The following is a 17,634-nucleotide window of genomic DNA, read 5'->3' on the forward strand; positions in this document are numbered from 1 at the left end:
TTATTTTTAACAGCATAAAATATTTGTTAATTCCTCACCAACCATTCACTTTATTATTATATTTTGAATGCTTGGCATTTGGTTCTGATATCCGTTACGATTTCTATTTTCTAATGCCACTTATTTTAATGAAGTGTACCATCGATTATGTCCACAATTATATCGGACAACATTTGCAAGAATTGTAAGAGCCAACGAGATATATCAAAATACACTAAGTTGACGGCGCAGGAATACTGGCTTCGATTGAAAAAAATGGATAATTTTTCTTATTGGATGCGTATAAATGTTTCCATCTCTAAAATATCCGTGCACGGACACGAAGTAGAAAAAAATGCGTAAATTGCAAAAATTAGCCAGCAAGTAAGGAAAAGTGTTGTCTCTTGAAATAAATTTTACCTTCAGCAAAATAAATTGAAAATATTTTCCACTGTCAAGGCTGGAATATCCCAGTGGTAAACTGAAACGCTTGAATCAATTCCGCGTAATTTACCCAACACCTCTAGCGCAGCTTCGTAAGTTTCCTTTGTGCCTATATTAATTTCAAAACAAAACATTTATGATGACTCTACCGCTGATGTAACATAACTTTAATTGGAAACTGAAACCATCGTCTAATTTTGACACCGGTCTAATGAATGCATATACAACTAGAACTTCGTAAATAACTTATGTAGAACTCTTTTGTGTGCATATAAATACGTACATGAGTTTACGTGTGCGCTTGGTAGGTGGAGAGGGATGTGGGGCAGGAGGACAAGAGGCCAAGAAGGAGAGCTCGTAGGAGCGGGCGGAAGGGAGGTGGGCGTGGAGGAAAAAAAGGCAGGGAGGCACGAGGGAAACAAGGGAACGGAAAGAGAAAGGCCAGGGAATACGAATACGGCGCCCACTTTCTCTCCCCGGGAGCGAATAAAGAGGAGGGAGGGAGACGGGGATGGATGTTGAAGAGCCCCCGAGAGCGAGGCCGGGGGGAGTGAATGTGATGCGGCGGGGGGGAAGGGGAGGGGGCGAGGAAGCCGTGGAGGGCGAGGAGGGAGGAGACGACGGCGAGGCGGGGCGGGTCCGTATCGATCTTCATCCAGCATCCCTCCGCGGGCCACTCCCCTACTTCCTCCACTCCCCGCCTCCTCCTCACGTCCCGCCGTCCTACCAGCTCTCTCCCCTCCGCAAACCCCTACCTCCCCCTCCGAAAAAAACCCTCATTTTCATTCTACCCGCTCATTCCCTGCACTCCAACCCACAATTGACCCACCTCTCTTCCTTCCCCTCCGACTCCCTTCCCCAAACTCCACCGCCGCGCCGTAAGCAGCTCCTTCCCCTCCCCATTCAAACCGCCTCCTACCCGTAATGCACCTCCTGCACGACCGCCCCCCCCCCGCCACACCTCCACTCACTCAACCCTTCCCGCCTTACAATCCTCATGCCCACCCGCGAGGCTCCATTGTCGGATCGAGAGGAGGTTAAAAATAACCCCGGCCTCATTATTAATACCATCATCATCATAATACTCCACCTACGTTTTTTGGGACGAGACTGCCGTAGCCCGTAATTTTCGTTCAATGCGCACGGATTCCTTGTCTCCCTCCCTCTTAAACCACTACCTCCCCTTCCTCAACCCCCTCCCCGCACACCAACCTCGCGTTTTCCGCGAGGGCATGCGCCGAATCGCCGCCCACTTAGAAACGGAGCGAGGGAGGAAGGGAGAGAGAGACCGCTTCGCCTCCCGTTTTTCACGTTCCCCACGCCCTTGTTCCTGGATTTAAATGTCCGTTGTCATCACTTTTTACGCTTTACACGGCGCAGCCTTTTGCGGTCCATTTAGGGAGGATGCAAAACGCTACGCCGTAGGAATTAGTTACGACACGTCAGTCGGCAACAGTCGGCGACTACTTACTTGGTCGGTCCATTCAGTGTGGGACCGTCTCAAAGGGCTAAAATCTCCGAGGCATCGTCGACCGAGCTGAGAAGGGGATTGTTTTTACGCGCGCTGTTAATTTCATGCGTGAAGAAACTTAGAAACACTTCACCCGGCCCCTCTTCGCCAGTACCGTAACGCTTTCACGTCACCGATCAAATTCCGGACGGCATTTCGTGGGCGGCTATCCCGGCGAACAATGCCCATGGGGTATGTATCAATGCGGTGAATGGTTTGTAACTGTGAGAATGGTTTCAATTTGTTTATTCACCACTGTCTCTTCAATAGCGTTTAGACATAAAATCACATCACGCACGGGGTAAGCCAGACTAACTCACACATTCTTGAGTTCTCCAATATATTGTACCTATCCACTGTACCTCCATTTGCTAACATCCATCCACATCCCTGTTATGCATACACATACCATAGCAACGATTAAATACAAATTATTCATACACCAACACGACCATAAGGAAAAATGAAGCTTGAGCGATAATTTCATTTTATTTTACCTTGAAAACACAAAGAATGGCATTGTTTTTAGTAAATGTTTCTAGCGAGTCAGTCTACAATTTGGCTTTTGAAGAGAAGTGCCTCGTAAGCTAGGATTTATCACCGGGAAGCATCTAATTTTTTATAACCCTTTACGTCCTTAGATATGTCCACAATAATGTATCTACGAAGTGAAAATTAATACCTTCCAGGGGCATGCATTTCCTGGGCCATTGAACTAAGAGTAACAAGAAGTTGGGTCGTGTTTTGCAGGGAGAGACAAGAGAATTGTTTGGTATCTTGTGTCCATCCAAAAGCTACCTTAATCAGTACATTAGCTGTAATAATAATCAAACTTCAACCAATCGAGTCAAGCAAAATAATCAGATTCTCCGCTATTGATCATGGATGTACAACCATTAGGTAATCTGGAAATAATTAAAGACTACTCGATAAACGTTTTACAAGTCCTTTCAAAATGAATCCGAGACGAAATTTCGCTTCCATATTATATAAAACGTGCAGAATGACAATGAACTAATCAAGAAAGGTACAGATTCACTACATTCCGTAATGAATTTCAATGCAAGCATTAGTTCCTCAAGATCGAAAACACATTGATGACTATTTACCTCGGTAAGCCTTCTACGTATATGGATTACTAACAAAAATAACTTGTTAAAAACGTGAGAGCATCAATTTAACCTATTACTCCGAGAGTAGAACGACAATTAATTAAACGATTCAAATATTTAAGTCTCCATTGAAGAGCAGGCGTTTTCAATCAGGCGAAGAAGACCGCGATGGCACCATTCGCATCCATTCACGAAGGCACCGAGTTCGCATTCCGCATAGGATTCCGAGGATGTGCGTGGACGCGAATCATACGGGTCTATCGCCAGGAAAAGAATTCGATACACTGGGCCATGCAAGGGATAGGTTCCAAGCACAAAGCGACCACTGCATCGAATTCCCCTTCCGAGGAAGCCGAATAAACGCGGGGCCGCATCGTCACACCCAAAGATGACCCCCCACCACTCTCCTAGCGCCATACGTAAACCCTTATTTTTTTCCGACCCCTTCTGTGGATGATGTCAGGCTCCCACCCTTCTTCCCCGCCGCACTCGATTGGCGATCTCTCCCTCTCCCCTGACCCTTCCAACGCCTTCTCCTCCCCCCACGCTCATCATCGTGATTATTCATCGCCCTTCCCATCTCCCTCTCTTTGCATTTCCCTCTGGCTCTCTATATCTCCCGCCTCATCCCTTCCCCAACATCCAACAACCTCTCTCTTTCCTTCGAACTCACTCCCTCCCTCTCCAGCCTCCTCTCTCTCCATCCTTGCTAAACCCTTCCCTACGCCCTTTCGCTATCGATTCCGTGAGAGATCTCGTCCCTTCACCCCCACTCATCCTCCCATATCTTGTCCACCTCCCCAACCTTTTATACACACACACACACGTACACTCATTTCTATATACACCCGCCCTCTTCCTCTCTCAAAAGGAAACGCCGACGTGATGTGGGAGACACACAGAGGGGAGGAGAATAGAATACGAACTGGGAATTGCCTGGGGGAAAATGGGGTGGGGGGGGGAAGAAGGTTGGACCGGAGATGTATATTTATTTATATTTATATATTTATGTGTGTGTTTATGTAGAGCGCCAACGTTTCCTCGGTAATCTTTTTCGCTGGGACCCTCCTCACCGTCTCGTCCTAACCCCCTCTGTAGCCCCTCTGTGCCCCCTCCGTTCTCCGTCCCTCCCCTCTTACCTCTCCCCCTGGTCCACCGTCGCGGCTCGATTTTCCGGGGCGTGGCGCGGAGGAGGAGGGTGGGGCAGCGGCGCGTGGTGGGCCGCAGGGTAGGGGGACCCAGGGGAGGGGGGGATAGATGGGACTCTCTGCTCCTTCCTCCACGCCCTCCCTCCTCCTTTCCTCATCTGCCGCCGGCTCCGGAAGTGCTGATCCTCCGGGAGGTGGGACGACGTGGACGGGAAAGAGAGAGAGCGAGATGAGTCGCAGGGGGTGAGAGGACAGGACGGGAAAAGGAGGGTGGAGGGGGGGAAAGAGGTGAAAAATGATAACGTGAAAATCGATTCGCCTCGGCCGGTTACAAACTAGAATGGGCGATTCAAGGAGCGATGCACCCGCCCCACGGCAAGCCGGCGGTCGGGCGAGTGGTGTGGGCCGCAGCGTCGGGCATCAGCACACCGGCGGCTCTTAAAAAATAAATGTCTTGAGTCGGAATTTCGTTTCTTCCTTTCTCCAGGATCACGACGTGGCGGCCAAACTTGGGAGGGCACGGAATGCTCCGAATGGGTAAACTGCGAAACTACTCGTTAGATATAATAATTAGGTAATCTACTGGTTAAGGTAGGTTTTTGGATGGACACGACTACTAAATAAATATTTTGTGACTCCCAACAAAACACAAAATCCAGTATCCTACTCTACATCATGTCCTTCTTCATCTCTGAGTACTTTCTTCCTCCCTTCATCCCGTCCAACATCCCTATCCCTCGTTTGATATATTAAAGACTAAATATGCTATAGCTTGCAGTACTTAATTTTGAAAACAAGGGTGGCTACAGTCTTGGATTTAAGGAATCCAAGACGGTAAATATTCTATTCTTCCCGATGATAAATGTTAGTGAGGGTGCGAATTTAACTTCATTCCAGCATATCGATTTGAATTTCACTCTGTATCACAGAAGTTTGCCGCTCCTTGCATTCAAACTCCAAGAATTACATTAACGTGATCAAGTGTGACAAATTTGTCGGAGGATTTCATAGAGATACGCACGAAGTTTGGAGTCCAATTCTAAAGAGTGCATGTTTAGGAGATTTTTTAAAAAAATTTCAAATTCAAGGCACGTGAGGGAATTTCCAACATTTCCACGTTCTTCATGGCTAACATTGAACTTTTCTGACTTTAAACATTTAAAAAGTTTTCCACGATTTTAACTATTCTATAAAAACAACCTTGATTATCAGCAAATCTAACTGATGCTATGAATTCCTCACCGGCTTTCAATAATTTCTCCTATTCTTTCCTTGCCTCTTTTACCATGAAGAACGGTTTTTATGTAAGAGTAGTGTCAAATTTCAGCATGTGTTTTGCTAAAAGATGCACATTAATGTATCATTTTCCCATCTGTGTCAATTCAAGTACGGCCTTAAATGGCAGAAGACCAACAAAAATTATATAAAATGATTTCCTTCTCTTCATATCTCCCTACGGAGGGGTGTCTGGTATGCTACCGATATCGGGCCCCCAGGCCACTACGTTCAAATTCATTTCTCGCCCAGGAAGGAAATGGGAAAGAAAGGGGCAGTAGGGAAAGAGGACAGGATTTGAAAAAGAGATGGAATGGAGCAGCTTCATGCAAACAATTCAGGGATGAAGTAGCACACGGATGAGAAGGATAAGTTGTAGCCATATACGGAGTGTGACAATGATAATGACACGACATTCAGGTTAAGGTGTTACAGTTAATTACATCAGTAATGACTGTCACAATATTATCCTCAACTGACAAAATCTAGTAACCAATTAATCACACATGAGTAAATTTACATGCAGTGACATGTAGTGAAAAGTGCAAATATGAATGGGATCGAGATGATGCGGTGGCTATCGTACTGGGTTCTCACCCAGAGTTCAACTCGGGTTCAAATCCCAGCGGTGTTGAATATTTTTCAGTATAATCTCGATCCCTACTTGAGGTGCTTTTTGAAGTGCACTTTGAGTGAGAACGCCGTCCGTATTTCGTAAAGAGTAGGCTAATGCCTACACCGGGTTTCTCTCCACCCTTTATCCTTTCCTGTCCATCGCTAATGGCGCAAATGACCTCAGCTGTCGGTCGCCTCCCCTAAATACTACTATATGACAAGATTTCTATCTTACTTCATTCATTTAAACATTGCGTCTACCTACACTATTACTTAACAGCCAATAAGGTTAACTTTAATTATAAAATTTGTTTGAGACCACGAATGCCATGCTTCCCTGCATACTTTCCATGCTTTGCATGACGCAAGATATCGCTGGTGATATTAAATTATTCCTACTAATAACAAATGCCGAAACCCAAATTATTTGAACCAAATCCATATCTTATTAATTGTAATAGTTTACATAAGGCATGAGCTTGAAATGTTGGGAATGTCCGTTTCTCACTTTTTTTACATGACAAAAATTAGGAAAAAAAACAAGCAAAATATTTCGCTCAGTTCCAATTACAATTGCCAATTTTTATTCTTATTCTTGATTAAATGAATTTTAATATTTATAGCAGTTCCAAGCATTACCCACAGAGGGAAAAAAGTTTTAGGAATGAACTAAACCTAATGATTGAAAGGCACAGCGAACGTTAACTTCAATTAGATTGATTTATGGATATGGATATATATATATATATATATATATATATATATATATATATATATATATATATTTCGTGTTTTAATGTATGTATGTATGTATATATATATATGTATATAATATATATATATATATATATACACCCGAAATCGGATTTGTGTGTGTGAATATATATATACATATATATACATACATACATTCAAACACGAAATCCCGCCAAACGGCGAATAAAAACTCATATATTTATATAGAAACAGATATAAGGAAAAGGGATAGGAACACACAAAGGACGAACACGTTAGAGGTGGGGAAGGCGGAATCGAACGGATCACAAGATATATATATATATATATATATATATATATATATATATATATTCACACACACAAATCCGATTTCGGGCCCCACGATCTCCGTCGGATGGGCTAATAAATGGAATAGTATCACAACTCTCCCCCGTCGGAAAGCACGACGTCAAAACGACTTCTCAGACCTTGCCGGAGTTTAAAACTTCGACTACTAGGTGAGCCAGAGAGCTTTTACGCAGGCATAACACCTACATGCACCTTAGTAAGCCCACTCCTCCACTTCAAACCGAAACATTTCTATAGATCCCGGCGCAGTCACTCTTATGTATTTCGTGGTAAATAAGTTCCGCACACAACATAAATTTTAGCACCTCCTCTCGTTGGGCAGGAGTTACTGACACACCTCACCATCCTATCGGTCGTCCCCGGAATTAGTTTTTTTGTTTTTTGAAATATCTTCTCGCGCTAGACTTGAGCGAGTTCCGAATCGGTTGATGGTGCCTAGGTAAGGCGTGGGATGTAAAACCAGTGAATAGGATAAGCGATGTCACTCTTCCATCAGGGTAAAACAACGTGAAAGTCGCATCTCCGATAGGGGTGCAGTGCTGCTCTAATTCCGAGGCAAACATTTTAAGTCCCCCCCGCAGGCGCTTCGGCGGATTCGCCTTATCTCTTCCCTTCTCATTTTAACCCCCTCACTATTTTCGCCAATCCGGGACGTCGCCGCTCATTCGCAAGCCAGCCAGGAAACGAACCCCATTCCCCTCGCTCCCCTTCCCGGGAGCGAAGCATAAAAATTTCAGGTGAATGCGAGGCTGTGCTTTGCTTGGTGTGGAGGACGAGGGAGAGGAGTGGAACGAGCCCCCCCCTATCTTCCCTGCGCCGGTATTTTCGTCAGATAATCCAAGACGTGATTCGCAAGTGGCGGACGGGCAGGCACCTTATTTGTTTTATTTCCTTTTTTTTATACATATTTTGGATGATGGGGGGAGGGGGGAGAAGGAACAATCCACGTCAACCTTGGCCGGGTGATCCCAAGGTCGAATTTTAATAAAAAGAAAAAAAAAGTGACCCGAATGCGCCGCCAGAAAACCCTGAATGGAGGAGGGCCGGGATTGGAGATAAAAATAAGGAACGGCGAAGGAACGGAGCGGATGAGGGTTTTAATAATTAAAAGGCTGAGAACGGTGAGAGGGCGTTAATCGTCACCTGAAACCTGAGGCGAGAGAGAGCCAACTACGGCGGGCGCTCAAATCCCTGAGGAAATCCAAGCCTTTCCTCAAGTGGGAGTGCGAGGGGAGATGGGGGTGGGGGAGGGAAGGAGGCTTTAGGGCCTACGTAAAAAGGTTTGGATATTCACACGGCTTCGTCCCAGTCTTGCACTTGCGTTGAGTTCGAAACAATGAAAATATTCATTCATTTGTCATCATTCGCCCGGGGCACGTTGGCACCTACTCGACGACGACACGCGACACTGGAATAACCGAAGTGAAAGAATACGTTGTCTCTCAACGTTCGCGGAGAGTTTACATAATTTTTTTTTTTTAAGTTCTAATTTTATTTTTACATCGCGTACCAAAAAAATACTTTCAGGTATTTTATTGGAGGGAACAAATTCCGTGATGGATTTAAGAACGATTCCTTTACACTTCTGGTTCGTACTTCAACTGATTACTCACCAAAATACGTACGCCTCGATAGGACGCAATATATTTGCCATTTTCAAATTAACATCGCAAAGAAGTAAAGAAACTACGGACATTTAGAATACCTAAAGCACTGCTCTTAGGCGGATCCATCAAATTTCATAAAAATACACCCTGCCATCAACTAGCATAAAATATCAGTCGTAAAAACATAAAAAATTGCGAAAATGCTAAAAACCATTGAAGGAATATGAATAATTAAAACGAAATATAAATCACACTTATGGCAAAAGTTAACTTTAAAAGAAACATTATTTCAAATACAATAACTAGCTTCAATCTTAAGCATATAGTTTCTTTCCATCAATTCGTACTCATCTTTTGAGTTGCCATTTTACGCCCGACCGCTAGTGTACCGTTCTTTACGACTGAAGAAATGCTGATATTTTATTTCCAATAGAAATCATTCCGAATGTTCTTCAGGCGAATAAAGGCAATACGGCATCAGAAAGTACATGTCCAACGTCCAATAGATATCCATCCATGGTGCCATGACAATCCAATATTAAAATTCGATAGTAATTTCATGATTTACAAATTAACGTCTTTTACCGTATCGCCAAATACTAACAAGTAACTTGAGTTGAGGTAAGTCAACGAAAAAAAACCGCACACGAATAGCTAAAACATAGAATAACTCATGAAATGAAATACTGGGAGAAACGATGAACGATTTTAACGATTACAGTCAAAAGGAAAGCTGGGAAATTGGATTAGAGTGGAAATAAACTGACGCGGATCGATTTCCGGACAAGCTCACTTTTCCCGAGATGGGAATCCCCCTTAACTGTCTAAGCGTGCTGCAGGGGAAAGCACGCAAAAATCTGGGGGGGGAGGCAACTTCTATTTCCTCGGGCGGGATTCAGCGGGTTAATCTCATCGGCACCACGAAACCAGCCAAGGGTTCTGCTCCGAAATCCTAGGCGCTCCTCGCACCTGCGGGGGAACGCACCTCGGTCGGGCGGGGAAGGGTTAATCATAGGATCACGGAAAGGATTCGAGGGTCTCGAGGATAACACCTCAACTGACCCTACGCTTGCCGCACAATCGTCGAGCTGGGTCGAAACGACGAGAATCCGCTAAAAGGGAATGGAAATCCTGATGACTTCCAACGAAAGGCCAAAAGAATAAAACAAGACCCTCCCTCGCCGGAATTCCGGCTTGTGGACCGTAACACAAATCCTCAAAAGGAAATCAATGGAAGTGATCATATATTCAAACAATATCCTTTGAATCACTGCCCTACTACCTTTAAAATCGGCTAGATACGACTGAAAAGATTTAATGAGCATAAATATAGGGAATGTCTTTTCCGACTTAGAAGGTGTTATTCACAAAACAGTTTTTACCCCAAGGGCAGACAGTGAGCATTAAATTTTACGTGGAAGTCGCCGAAAGCCTGCCGAAGAGTGTGCGTTGGGTCAGGAAAGACACCATTGTCAAAACTGGAAACTGCAATAAACCAACGTCCCCCTCGTGACTGAGTACCTCGTCAAACACGCGTTGGCAACACTGCACCAACCGCCCTACACCCTCGATGTGGCACCGCCGTACTTTTTTTTATTCCCAAAAATTAAAAGGAGCTCGAAAGACAGCCATTTTGGAACGCCTATTTTGTCCAAGAGGCCGGGGCGAGGTGCTTGAACGAAGTTTCCGTCGACACATTCCAGGAAACGCACCTCAACTGGCAGAGGCGCAGGCATCGGTGTGTTGATACACAAAGGTACAATTTTGAGGAATTATAGTAATTGGTACTTTGATGTGCAACAATATTTTCCCCCGATTAATTCTTTTTAATTTTGGGACAGACCATGTTTCCATCCGTGAAAGTGTATTCAAATTCGATAAGATAATTATGGTAACACTCCCAAAATCTATTTACTGGTTACGCCGACCAATCCTTTGAGAAATGACTGTGAATACGAGAAGCGTGAAACAAACCAACTTCATGTCAGTCTGCTAGTATTCTCACTCGCTAACTTCCATAAAATGCAACAAACCTTTTTCCGGAGCTCCAATGTCGAAGGGTAGGTATGGCATTCACGCCCTCATTACCACACATTATCTTCCAATAGGTACACTTACCTGAAAAGAAATAAAAAATAATCAGTACATCTGTTTACATTGGCGCAAAAATGGTTTCATCATTTAAACACCATCACCATCAAGGTGAGTCGATTTATTGAGGTTAAAAAAAATGTTTTTGGATTAGGCAACACGATTTGGAAAAATTAGTTAAATCTACAACGCCGGAGATTTCTCACAGAAAAACACCCCAGTTTTGAGATCTGATTTGACATTGAAAAACGCGAGGCCTTTCAAGCCCCAATCTCACTTTCTCTTCATATGATCGTAGGTCATGGACGTCAAGCGCGCTCATGTATCCAAGGTTGCGTCAGGAATTCGGTCCCTCTTAACGATCACATCAACTTCTTCGTGATTGAGTGCGGGACACATTAATGCGCCACATGCGGTACAATCTAAATTTAAAGACTCTAGGGGTGGTATTGGAAGGGGGGAGAAAAACAATCTGGTGAAAAATGAGCGTTGACCACCCCCAGGGGGAGAAAGAGGAAGGTGGGGTGTGGGTATGGGATCACGGGATAAGTTCGACCCCATTAATCACTCGACTTTCTCGCAATTTTTTCACCCGTCCCCACATCAGGAGATTTTTAGATTAAGTTGCCCGAGTGGACGCACGAAAAATGCGTTCCGCGGAGCCCCCCCCCCTCCCCGGAGGAGTGAGAGGGGGAAGGTGTGATGGAAGTAGTGGAGGTGTGATCACGGGACGAGAGAGAGAAAACGGCCGCCCTTGCAGTAGGCAGGAAGGACGCGGATGGGTACGGATGGGGGAGGGGGTAGAGAAAGCAGCGGAATCTGCCGGACGGGCGGAAATGGACGTGATGGGAAAGAACGCGAGGAATCGGAGAGGAAGCCGGGGGGGGGTATTTAAATGAAAGACGAAAAAAGAAGGTGAACACAACCGCTCTCATCTCTGCTGCACCCCCAGAGGAGAGGGAGACGGCGCCTCTACCACTCCATCCCCACTTCCTGTTCTATTTCCGTACCCCCTCCCCCTCAGCATCCGTCTATTTACGATCGAGAGACGCTCCCTAACCTCTTCCGCCTCCCCCTCTCGTACCCTTTCTCTGCTGCCCCATAGCCCGAGGCGACGCAACCCACCGACACGCCCCGCGATGCGGCGCCGTCTCATCACGGGAGACTGGCGATCCAAAATGTTTTTGGGGAAACATCGAATGGATTCCCGGGGCGTATTTTCCGTGCCGAGGTTTGGACTCTTGCCTCATCGTCACATACACAGAGTGTGGAGGAAATGGTCAACATTTATAAGTACAAGGACGAAAAATGTTAGTTTCCACGTAATTTGTCCGTTTAAGTTCATGAAGGTGCAACTTCAACACGCATACCTTCTCATTTACCCTATTGAGGAAATAAGACAGAATGGCATAACAATCCATTATAAATACGTACGAAGGCAGTGCGATCACTGCGAAGTTCAAGCCATTAACAACAGCACGAAAACATTTCGCTGAAAAAGTAAAAACAAACGGAGAAAGGTTATGCGGTATGAAATATCGAATGTAATGCTCGCCTAAGATTTATTTATTTATAAATATATATTTATAAATACATATTTATGAATATATATAATTTTTATAAATACATATATTTTATGATACTTATTATGAATCCTCGCTCATTAAAAATTGTGTGGTTATATGAGGACAGTGTTTCGCAAACATACTTACATTTTTCTTTCGACCAACAAGAAATGGATGCGACACGTTTTGGGGCTAATAAACAATATGAAAATATTCTGGAGTAAATTAATACTCCTAACACTATGATTCATTAACCTAAACATTCGCTCGGCAAATAGCCACCAGTTAATAATTACCATTTTCTCGAAAAGAGATGAAACTAACAACACAACATGCATCAATCTAGGCACAAGATACTCGTATAACATATTTTATTCCCATCACAGGAAAAGGAAACTTCAAATGAAGGGCTAGTATATTTTCGAAAACTTCAAATTAATCCACAAATCGTAGAGACTGGCCGATAATCAGACTCTAAGCGAACGGTGAGTCAAATATAATTAAGAGTAGTATCTAGCATCGGATAACTTTGTGGTCTCCCAACCCGCTTCCTAAGGACCACCTGGCAGATTAAGTACCTACCCAGCTATTATCAATACCACCACGCTTCATGCTAACTACCCGCACGTTTCCGAGGATATTAAATGGGTTTCATCTCTCCCGATCTCTGCAAGGATGTGGAGGACCATTCAAAAGCCACATGACTACACACAACAACCTTTAGCGGTTGCATGGAATATTCGCGACAGCCAAGGAGTGAATGAATCGCCGAGGGGGTAAAAAAATAACCGGGCAACAACTTGATACTATCTCCGACGTTCCCCTTCGCATGAAAAGCGTCAATTTAACCGACGGTGCTCAGAAAGGAGCGGAATTCCTAAAAAGGAAAAAAAAATCACAAAAAAATGCAGTCGGCGTCATTAGCCATCATAAATCACGTCGACTCAATCCTTACTGATTTTCACCAAAATGATTCTCCGACGTGGAGATGGATGGCCTCAGACTTTAATGACTGACCAAAAGGTAACACTTAAGGCGATAGGTATTAGTGTCTATCCGTATAAGACAGTGGAACCGCATCACCGCATGAGGATACTGTGGCACGAATCGACTGATACCCGAGTCGTTGAGTAATTGGCTCCTCCTCATCTCGATCCCCGCTCGGGACCCCTCTCTGCCTCGGACAAATGATCCTAAGGGAGGAACCGAGTCGGTAAGACACCGAACCCCTTCCCTTTCAGTCAAGCACTGCGAGGCATAACTCCGCGCGTTTGATCCGTCCTGAAACGAAGACGGACGCAGAAGAGCTGTTTCACGTGCTCGGGCTTTCGTTCGGGTGAACAATACGACGCGGTGGAGAGATTTCTGCTTTTGATCGAAAGCCCTCGACGTCATCCATCTTTTGTTCATTAATTGTTTTGGATGGAGTCGACGCTTAGGAACGACTTTTAAGACTACTCATCCGAACAACTCCCGTATCCTTATGTGCCCGCCCCCCTTCTCTCTCTCTCCTTTTATCATTGAAATTCTTTTTCCTCATGACTACAAGCGCAGATGACCTCGGCGTGACTGGCCATCTAATCCGTCTTTCTTTAACCCCCATCGTTCCGACCGTGAAAAAGAGGTCCTTGATCTGAAATTACGAGCATACCTCGTCGAACAATATGAATTCCCTCTATGAAGGCGAGTTTTCAACTTAACGCCAATCCACATCTTCTACTTGTACAAACTAATTTACGCTTGAGAACATTTTATTCAAACAATTACCAAATCAACGGATATTTTCATTTCCTATGATTCTTATAAGGCACTCCCTCGTAACAACAGGCAAAACTTCGTGCATCGCCAGAGAAGCGTTACCCCAGGGTTTTTGCTCCAATTTTATAACTATGAGCAAGCAAATAAACGTTGATTCGCCAGGCATTAGATGAAATTATTATTGATGAAAACATCACCTCGTTGTTTCATTATAATTGAGATTCAAAACCTAAGCTCTCAATCCTACCCTGCTTTACAGAATAGATTAGTTCACATAACAGCAGTACGAAAAAAACAACAATTTTGATTCCAAAAAACTATGATTTCCGGGAGTAGTCTGTTCTAGTTTAACAAATGTCCGGATCAATTTCCTATATTCTTGACTTTTTTTAGCTGATTAAATCATATGCATTTGCGTGGCTTCAAAAGGTATCCGTGGGGCTTCAGCAGCTAATCATTAGTGGGCGCAATGAAGCATTAAAAAGAAATACATTGATTGATCATAAGAAACATAAATTAAGAGATTCTCAAGAAGAAATAAGGCTAGGTTAAAGATTAAAATGGAGGGGGATAAGTGAAGCGTAAATGGAAGAGTATATGTATGCACGGTGCTATATTTATGACGTATTATTTATTTAATTTATCAACTTAATTGGGCGAGACCCATTATAGACCTAACTCGACGTTATCCAATTACGATGATTATTATAATATTGTCACGTTAGTTTTAATATAAATCGACCATGACAGTGGAAGATGTTATACATGCTCTCATGGCAGTGGAGGACTATCACCAAATTAATTATGGAGAAATGGGGCAGAAGTACACTTCGTTCACACAATAAACACATCTTGCGCCCAATCGTGTAAGAGTTGTCATAGTTTTCACATAACAGCAACTTCCCACACTTTGGTTTCAATGATATCAATTCATGCTCGCAAAACAAAACAGCCAAGATCGCAGTTTCAAACAATGGCGCTAAAGAATTAGTCAAAATAAATTTTAGAGCTCGGTTTAAAAATGAAAAAGGACCTCAGAGTGCTCCAAAATTGTACATTCATTCCTATCTGTTTACGAACCAGGTGTTACAATAGTTGTAATTTAAACATCACTCGCCATTAATTCATGAACTAATGAGACACATTGATTCGTGCAGTCACGCTCGCAATCCCTTGAAGGGTTCGATTCGAAACGAAAAGTATACGTCAAGGAAAGCATTTGGACGGTTCGGTCGAATGAGTAGTGTACATATAGCATAGCAAACCCACACACGTTCCACTTCATTAGCAGACAAGAGATACTGAACTTTTAAATTCGTGTTTAAGCTGTGTCAATAAGTTTAGCGATCCAACGTGAAACCGGCCGTAGGATATCGTGGAATTCACGATATTTCTGCAATACAAAATATAAGGATAGGCAAATCAATGGTACTGTTTCGAAGAAAATGAAATATTTTTTCGCACGCAAGCTCTTCATGTTCCTGAATTTGAGTCGACGACGAAGAAACTATCCTCGCAAGCAATAAATTCAAATGAAGGAGTGATTATGGACTTCTAAAGGGATGACTCAAAAGTATCGCGAAGGCAGATCTATCTCCAATCTGCAGCCATCATCATCGGAATCTCCTTATCCTCACGAGGCGAAGGAACCTAGCGAGGGGTTACGACCTCCCGACTCGAAAGCGCAAATCGACGAGGACCCTCGAACCTCCCCTCACCCCCACCACCACCTCACTCAAGACCGCGGAGTCCTCATACCAACCCCCCCACACTCCCAGACCCACGGGACGCCGAACACGCTATCGTCTCCTCCCCCCGGCCTCCGCCCACGCTTCATCGGTGCGGCCAAAGGCAGCCCATCGTCGGCCGCGAGACGGTGCGGGTCGCAGGGATTTCGGGGGAGGGGGGAGGAGAGGAAGGGGTAAGTTCTAGAGGGAGAAAGGAAAGAATGACATGCAGACGCGGCGGAAAGTTTCGAGGGGACGAGACGAAAGCCCTTATGACTGAGCTGCGTCTAATTAATGTAGGGGAAGCGAAGACCTTTCCACTCCGCCCATCGAAAAAAATTTAATTTCGAGAACAGATTCGATGAAAACCAGTGAATCTCAATTGGAAAAAAATAGTGGGTCGCATAGGGAGAGGATGTATGTTCTAAAGAAGGAAGCAGACTGGATGCTACTATGCTCAAAGAATTCAAGAGTGAAGCATTAAATATTGATTAATTTAATACATTCGATGGTAAATGTATTCAGTAAAAATAGACAATGACAAGAAGTTTCCAGTGGCAAGATATCGCCCCACCTTTAATTAGACACTGACATATCCATTAGCAACCATAATACGCCGAAATGTGAGCAACAATATACAGTTAGGAATTCCAATGAAACATCACAATCATATGGAATTTTTCAGTAAATGAATAAAGTTGTACGACACAAGGGTAGAAGTATAAAACTACTTATGAGTATTCCAATCATAACAGGCAATCGGGAATCGCGTCATAAAACACACGCCCTCACTAAGATTAAATGGAAATAAAGATTGAAAATGCCATAAGTCTCACAGCGTTTAACGGACTTGCTCTCTTATCTTTATTTGACGCCTTTTGCGATTGAACTAAAGTAGTGAGACTATACAAATAATGCTTCTGTTCTACCTGCTTCTTTATTTCCCGATTACAAGAGGAAAATATAGAAGTACTTAACCCTAGGAAATGAGCGGACCAATTCTTATTGCGATATTGATGAGAAATAAGGAGTGTCAATGGTTGGGAATACAAGTTGCATCGCCATGGATAGATAGAACCTTCCCCTTCTTAATTCTCAATTCTGCATGGCCTATCTTGGTATAGTGGAGGTCTATCGTATAAGAGATTGTGGTATATTTTTATGTCATTCTTTTTCTTATACTAAAGAACTTTTATTGCGGGTGAAATTAATACTTGTTTCGAACTAAATTTTCTACCAGAATGCACATGGAATAGCATATCTTTTCGGGCTTTAAAGTGAATTTTTGCCCTTTTATTAATTATTAAAACACCTTTCCTCTCCCATGTCCCTTACCCATCCCACTTCGTGATTTCACTCCCTGCCCCACACATTTTTGGTGGATCGCGGGGTATTCATGTAGATGTATATTACACTCCCGACACGGCTCAACACAGATACGTATGTGCCACCCTTCGCCAAAATAAGATCCATTTAAAGTTACGATGAATCTCTCGAATAAATAAAAAGGTACTCAGGCTTTTAGCCAAGCATGTTTGACTTCAAAGAAATAAGATAAAATGAAAATAGATTACACAAAAATAAGAACGCGTCATAATTTACGTCTCTAATAATTTTGTCACTTCGGCTATTCATCTTCAGGACATTCCTGACAATTAAGCTTTCCATGGCCAGTTTGTTTATCTAGAAAAATTAAGAGACCTAGCTGATTTTATTT

The 17,634-nt window shown here is 43.6% G+C and overlaps 1 protein-coding gene across 4 annotated transcripts in view; it reads right to left on the reverse strand.

Annotated features, from left to right (window-relative positions):
* LOC139700003 (SLIT-ROBO Rho GTPase-activating protein 1-like) overlaps nt 1-17,634 on the reverse strand; it is a 337,506-nt gene that overhangs the window by 111,225 nt on the left and 208,647 nt on the right. The window contains exon 1 of one of the 4 annotated variants that reach the window (XM_071598426.1): nt 10,810-10,886. The exons of the other annotated variants lie outside the window; for them this stretch is intronic. Coding sequence (XP_071454527.1) covers nt 10,810-10,849 — 40 coding nt within the window. The 5' untranslated portion in view covers nt 10,850-10,886. Of the gene's footprint in view, nt 1-10,809; nt 10,887-17,634 lie in introns of those variants that run through there. 4 annotated transcript variants of the gene reach the window in all.

This window comes from Hetaerina americana, unplaced genomic scaffold, assembly GCF_022747635.1.
Source record: "Hetaerina americana unplaced genomic scaffold, ioHetAmer1.1.p SCAF_10, whole genome shotgun sequence".
In the NCBI taxonomy this organism is placed as follows: domain Eukaryota; kingdom Metazoa; phylum Arthropoda; class Insecta; order Odonata; family Calopterygidae; genus Hetaerina; species Hetaerina americana.